Source organism: Morone saxatilis, unplaced genomic scaffold (genome assembly GCF_004916995.1).
Source record: "Morone saxatilis isolate NCDOM2014 unplaced genomic scaffold, NCSU_SB_2.0 Contig21, whole genome shotgun sequence".
Taxonomy (NCBI): Eukaryota; Metazoa; Chordata; class Actinopteri; family Moronidae; genus Morone; species Morone saxatilis.
The window spans coordinates 2277745-2285239 of NW_023339774.1; the positions used below are offsets into that span (position 1 = coordinate 2277745).

Below are 7495 nucleotides of genomic sequence, written 5' to 3' on the forward strand. Positions count from 1 at the left end.
TATAATAGTTTCACCCACTTCATAAATGTCTGTCCGAAGCCCAAAATCTCCAACATCTGAAAAAGATAGTGCCATTCTACACAATCAAAAGCTTTTTCTGCGTCAAGGGAAACAGCTGCTATTGGTGAGTTATTGTTCCTGACTGTCCACATTACATTTATCAATCGCCGAATATTGTCAGAAGCAAATCTATTGCAAATAAATCCTACTTGGTCAGGGTGTATAAGTGTGGAAATTACTCTGTTAAGGCGATTTGCGAGTATTTTAGAGAGTATTTTGATATCAAGTGATATCAGAGAGATTGGACGATAGTTTTTACAGTCAGTAGGGTCCTTGCCTTTTTTTAATATAAGGGTTATCAGGGCCTGACACAAGGTAGGGGGCAGTGTTCCCAGGCTAAAGGCTTCATTATACATTTGCAGCAGAAGTGGAGTGACCTCCTCTGAAAAACATTTGAAAAACTCAGCAGTGAGACCATCAGGACCGCTGATCAGGATTTTTTTTTGTGAGACAGCCCCTCCAAGAATAATAGTTTCTCTGTGATCGGGGCTGATGTATACAATTTCATGTAGAATTTTTTAAATGCTTCATTTATATCAGCTGACTTTGTCAAGAGAGCTCCTCCCTCTGATTGAACAGCGGTTATTGTGGCCATGGACTCTTGTTGCTTAATATAGCGGGCTAGTAGCTTCCCTGCCTTATCCCCAGATTCAAAGTATTTTTGCCTGACTCTAAAGAGTCCAAATTCCACCTTTTGTGAAAGTATATGATTATACTCATATTTCAGTTTTGTAAGCTCTCTCAATTTCTGTGGGGTGAAGTTCTGCTTCAATTGTTGTTCAGCCTCTTCCACTTTTTTCTCCAGTACTGCCATTGCTCTCATATTCTGTCTCTTCCTATGGGATGAAAACTGAATTACATGACCCCTTATGAAAGCTTTGAAGGCTTCCCAAGTTGTACCTGCTGACGGGGAAGAGGGAACATTTATATCAATAAAAAGGTCAATTTGAGTTTTCAACATTGCTTTGAAGGCATCATCTTGCAGGAGAGATGAGTTGAATCTCCATCTAGTTGATTTTTTAACTTTGTCAGCAGGAACCAAATTGAGCGACACCATGGCATGGTCGGATACTAATATGTTCCCAATAATGCACGACACTGTAAATGGGAGCATTTCTTTAGAAATAAAGAAATAATCGATCCTGGTAAACACGCCGTGCATTGCCAAGAGAAATGTATAATCCCTCCCAGTAGGGTTAAACAGCCGCCATACATCCACGAGACCAAGAGCAGAGCACAATTTTTTAACAACACTTAGCGACTTAGGTGGTCTAGCTTTGCTGGGGCTACTCCTGTCAAGGACTGCGTCCATTACCATGTTCATGTCCCCTGCCCATATGATTGGGTAGCTGCCCATATCAATCAATTTACATTCCAAATTGGCAAAGAATCCAGGAACATCATTGTTAGGGGCATAGGTGTTTGCTAATATCAATGTTCTCCCCTGTATATCAGCTAGGATAATAAGCATCCTTCCCTCTATGTCCTTAATTTCCTTTAAGCATTTAAATTGTAAATGTTTATTTACTAAAATAATGACACGTCTACTTTGACTTGTGCCAGCACTGCAAAAAACCTTCCCCACCCATCCTTTACACAATTTATTCGCATCTTTTAAAGACAAGTGGCACTCCTGTAGAAACACAATATCATATCTGACCGATTTCAGACTATGAAGTATCTTATTCCTCTTTTTGGGGTTCCCCAGACCGTTCACATTCCATGTGGCTAGGCGCAAATTACTATCAACCGTAGACATAGTAGTAAAATGTGGACAAATGGGTCAGTGGTACCAGGGCTGTGATATACCTTGGGTGAGCTCTATAAGAACATAACTTTATGAACATAGCTCTTACATTAGAAAATAAAAACTGCGCAAAACTCTGAACACAGCGCATCTTAAAACCCTTCAGGTCCGTGATCTGTCAGTAAAGTAACTCTGACCAACCAGGCCCATTAACAGTGTCTTTATGAAAGCTGCGGCACCTTTAACATGTGACTGAGTTTTTACCTTGTTATCAGATAATCGGCCGGTGAGCTGAGTGGTGTAGAAAAAGAAGAAACAGTTCGATCATACCCCTGTAACAAAAGTTGTCCGTCCCTCACGTTGTAAAGGAAAAGAAAGCCACATCCGTAGAGATGAGTGGTCAGTCAGCTTCTTCGGGTGGCTAGTGCAGCTCGTTCCTGATGAAGTCCATGGCTGTCCTCGGGTTCATGAAGCGGCGCGGTCCCTCTTTTGTGTTGATTTTGAGCGTGGCTGGGTACTGTAGAGCAAACTTCACCCCGCGTTGATGAAGCATCTTTTTGCACTCCCTGAAAGCATCACGTTTGGTTACGGTTCCCCTGGAGAAGTCCGGGAAAATCATGACTCGTTTCCCTTCCCACCGAATTTCGCCTTTCTCCTGGGATGCGCGTAGGATGCGGTCTGACCGCATAAAACTTTTCATCATAAGTCCGGACCCATCTAGTTGGCTCCGGGCAGCGAGGTCCGGGGCCTAATCCTGTGCGCGCGTTCAACTAAACCAGCCCCGTTGACCGGGTGGTAATCTATACAACATGTCAGGCAATACGCAATTTCTCCAGGAAATGCGATTGTGGGTCCCCGCCCTTTTCACAGCAAAGCGCAGATTATTACGCCTGCTCCGGTCTTCCATGTCGTCTATCCTATCACGAAGAGCTTCAAGTTCGGATCCAGTGGCTGGCGGATGAGCCTTCCGCTCGGTTTCTGCATCCCCAAGATAATTGATATCCAGAGTCTCCCTTTCCACGTCGCTGATTCTCGCCTACGAATAGTTGATAGTTTCTCTTCCATTGACGACGTTGCTTTGCGTATTTCTCCCAGGCTTTGCATCTCACCAGAAATATGTTTCAGGACTGTAAAAATACTTGCAATGTCCTCGGCTACGTTTCCTGACGGCTTGTCGCTGTCTTCATTCTGGCACGTTGGTGAGCCGACGCTAGCGCCTTTGCTAGCACTCGCTTGGCCCCCTGCAACGTGCCTTGTGTTTGGTCGATTTGTATTCTTTTGCGTGCCCGACATTGCAGCCAAGTATATCACCTACAGTCTGACTTTTAATTCAAGGAGATATGCCGACTCAGAATGTGAATATCGGATAAAAATAACAGACACTGCGGGGCAGGGCTCGGCTAGGCAGCCATCCGCTTCACCGCGTCACGTGACTCTCCAGAATGAGGAGTTTTTAACACAGCGCTAATGTTGCTGACAGCAACTTAAAAGCTCGGTCAAACCAGCTTTTAAATTAAAATCATTCCAGTGGATTTACTGTGATCAGCAGATTTTTGATGGTACAATGTGAACTTTCTAAATAACTTGCAAGGTAGTTCACTCCATAGAGCTGTTCTGCATAAACAGCACTAGTATATCATGTTAGTGGTTAGCATGGCAGCCACAGAAGTTCACTAACTGGACCTCCCAAGAGTCACCAAACTGATAGCATCACCTGTTTTGCAACAATGCGTCAATTCATTTAGCCATTTTCTGGTGTGACCAGTTGACCTATTACACAATTTTGAGACAGAATGGTTTTAACTTTGGCATAAGAATGGGAATATGCTAATGTTTAGCAGGCATAATGTTCACAATCTTAGTTTAGTGTGTTTGCATGCCCACATTTTCTGATTAGCACTAAGAACAAAGAACTTCAGTTTGCAAAACAGTTGCTGTTGGATGTAAAAAGGCTATAGAGCAAAAATGACAGTTTCTTTAAAGGACCAGTGTGTAGGATTTAGTGGAAGTTGCAGATTGCAACCAACTGAACACTGCTTGGTGTTGGTACTTGACGACCTGGGTATGGGAACTGGCTGTCAAAAAGTGTAGTACCAGTTTTTTCAATTGTCCGTTTTTGGGCTATTGTAAACGTAGCAGTTTAACAGGGTGAACTCCATAGAAGAGGACCCGCTCCCTCTGTAGATAAAAATGTTGTCATTGTCAATTCTAAGGTAACAAAAATATAACGGTTCTTATTTTTAGGTGATTATACACTAATGAAAACAGACCTATGAATATTATATTCCATTTCTTCCAACAGATCACACTGTTACACACTGGACCTTTAAAGTTTGGGTTAGGTAGAACTGGAATACCAACATGCAAATGCTGTTAAAACTATGTTTATTTATGACCAAAAAGATTTTTACCTTTCCAAATTAATCTGATGATGTCTGAAAGTGTCTGTTTTAACTCACAAATCACCAAATCAGTGCTTAATAAGACTCACACAGAACCTGACCAAAACTTCTTACACTGTATAGGTGGTATTTAAGATAGTGGTTAAGATACTTTAAAGATGAGGGGAAAAATAAGAGGAGAAAATAAGAAGAAAGTCTAAAGTCATTTGTGTATTCTGAATTCAGTGATTGGGAGGAAGAGATGAGGGGCGGTTTTGTCCCAGCATCAGAGGCCAGTATTTACCCTGACACCATAACTCCTGGGCTTAAATTAATCATGCAGACATCCAGTGAAACTTGATCTGCAGTCGTCACTGTCAGGGCTAATTGTGTTACGGAAAATAAGGCATAGTGTGTGAGTGTAGGGCCGTGTTAGCTGTGACAGGATTAATATTGTTGTGTCTGTGTTAGCGTGCGTCCGTCTGTCAGCACGCTCCACCATGTGCCGGCTAATCTGCAGCGTTCTGTTCATCCGTCCTCAGTTATTCGCACTGATCTCCAGGATTCAAACGTATAGTCGAGCTGCTTCTAATCAACATTCTCAGGCTACTATGTGATGACAGACAGATGAGCTGTAAACATAACCGAGGCATTTTCTCTAACTAATCAAGTTATGAAGCAGAGATGGGGACAAGGGCTAAGGACAGTAAAAAAAAGTTTGCTTTTAATATTCTTTTCTTTTCCTTTCTGACCTTTTTGGACTCTATAGTTCAACCATAACTTTGTTTTAAATTTGAATAAAGTCTCTAAAGAGGCTGATATTTGGAGAAATGTGTCTAAAATGATGCACATACAGAACTACCTGTTTTGATTACATTAATTTTGATTAAATGGTGCAGTCATAAAGGTTTGGGTTTGAATATTTCACTCCATGTAAACACCCTACAGCTTCAATAAAGAGCTGGAACAACATTATACAGAGGAAACTGATGGGTGACAAATTACAGGAAAAGCCAGAATTAAGGTTTTTAAGGTATTGGAACATCACAAGCCTCCAGAACAGCTGCAATGCTTGGCATACATTTTCCCTTTATGAATCTAAGCGTCTATGCCAAGTCTCTGAAGTGGTCTACTGGAGGGATGAGCATCATCCATCCAAAGGATATTCCCTCATTTGGGGTGTTGTTGATGATGGTAGTCCAAAATTTACCATTGGTGCTCAGTTTGGACAAGATCTGGCGACTGCATAGGCCATAGGAAACGATTTTCAGGCTTATCAGTGACCCCTTTTTTACTTGTATTAGTTGCATTTCTCTTTCATTTATTCAGTTTTTCCTTTGTCATCCATCTGTATATGATACTGTCAGACACAGCGGAGAAACATAATTCTTCTAACTTTACAGCTGCTAGTAAACTCGACAGCTGTAATCCCCTGAACATAAAAATCATCAGTAACAGATCATTTAATCTCTCTTTCTGTGTGACAAGTTGCCAAATTTGATTCTTTAACTTGAAACACATGAAGGCTGTAAGTCATGGTTGGACGCACAATGTAATATACAAACTAGTTTGTTACTTCATGCCCATTATTGCTTATTTTATTTTTTTGGGGCTACTTTCCCTTTATTTTGACAGGAGAGCTTGAAAGATGGACAGGAAAGGGGGATGACATGCAGCAAAGAGCCACAAGTCAGATTCAAACCCATGTCCGCTGCAGCAGGGACCAAATGTCCAGGCAGCATTCACTGTACTTTGTCCCATACTACAAAAGAAAGATGATACCCAGCACACGCAAGCATGTGTGAGCAAGTTTCATGGCAAAAGAGGCACACAGAAAGCGGACAGATAAGATGCGGGTTTCAGGTGAACACCAAGACATTGTAATAACACTCACATAACAATAATGTGGGCAGCATGTTGGGTGTTGTATTGAAGTTCACTGTTTCAGTTTGTCCAGCGCAACAACAAAGTTTGTAGAACTTGCCAGCAGCCAACCTCCATATGACTTGCAGTTGTCTCACACACGCACACCCACACACACTCTTTCTCTCTCACACTCACTCCCCACTCCTCCAAAGTGTGAGTGTGGGTTTTTCCCATGTGTATGTAGCTTAGAGAGATGGATGCATTTAAACCTTTTCAACACCTTTTCTTGAATGCTTCTCAGATGCACTTTCCTGCAGCCTTTTTTGATACCCGATAGCTCAAGAGCCACTCACTTCCACCCAAGAGGCATGAAATATGAACGGGGGACCAAGATGTCTAAAACAAACCTATCGAGCTAAATTTAGCTGTAATTGTAACCAACAAGACATGCAACTGACTACTTCCAGAACTACAGATTTCAGGTGGAGTATGTCCTTTTAATAGCTTTGCTGCTGACCGTGTCAGAGAGCTGCTCCTCATGCGGTTCTCCTCCTCGTCCATCTGCTCGCTGTGCTGAACGATCCTCTGCTCCCAGAACGACTTCAGCTTGTGTTTGTCATGAATCCGAGCCGCATTCATCACCTGACGACAGGAAACAAGCTGCAGTCACACAAACCCTCGTTGCAGACTCTAAAAGTTGTCCCATTGTTCCAGAAACACTGATAAACTTACTGCTGCTTTCCAGCTTCACTCTTCTTTCTCCTTTTATCCTTTTTTTACTCTCTCTTCTCTTCTTCTCTCAGTCTTCAATTTCACTTACCAGAAATTCCTCATTATTCTTATTCTTCTCTTGCCTCTCTTTCTTTCTTTTTTACATCTCTCTGTCTCTTGTCTCCTCCTGTCCTCTTCTCTCTTTCCTTCCTCATTTATCTCCTCTTTTAACTCCTCCCCTGTTCTCCACCTTTCTGTGTTATTGTCAATTTTTCCGCTCCAACCTTCATTCCTTTTTCTTTTCTATTTTTGGTGTTTGCCTTCTATCCTCCTGTACTCTCCTCTCTTGATTTTTCCTCTCTTCCTTCCTTTCACATTTTCTTTTCTGTTCTCTTTTTATTGTGTATTTCCTTCTCTTGTATGTTCTCTCTTTTCTTTGAATGTTATACTTTCTCTGTAACATTTCTTCCCTTCTTGTTTTGCCCCTGTGTGCCAGTTTTGGGATGGTGTTGGTTTGTTATGTGAGATCAGAATATGAGTGACTAGGACTGACTTGTCTCAAGGGCATGCTTTTGATTTGAGCTGTAATATTTAAAGGGGAACTCGATTTCACATTTGAAGATTAGTTAACCATTAGAGGAATTAGGACTCAGTGCTGAAGAGAGTTTTCCAAAGTCTTCAGGGTTCTTAAAGTCTCAATAACCCTGATGTTGTCATAGCTCTGGCTTGG

At 41.8% G+C, this 7495-nt stretch overlaps 1 protein-coding gene across 2 annotated transcripts in view; it reads right to left on the reverse strand.

The window, feature by feature from the left end:
- Positions 1-6971, reverse strand: part of LOC118332209 (protein FAM240B) — a 12775-nt gene extending 5804 nt beyond the window's left edge. Inside the window, exons 1-2 of one of the 2 annotated variants that reach the window (XM_035667380.1) lie at positions 6787-6971; positions 6572-6696 (exon numbers count right to left, since the gene is read on the reverse strand). In XM_035667380.1, coding sequence (XP_035523273.1) covers positions 6572-6693 — 122 coding nt within the window. In that variant the 5' untranslated portion in view covers positions 6694-6696; positions 6787-6971. The remainder of the gene's footprint in view (positions 1-6571; positions 6697-6786) is intronic. The other variant, XM_035667381.1, reaches the window with a different exon arrangement.
- Between the last annotated feature and the right edge of the window lie 524 nt (positions 6972-7495).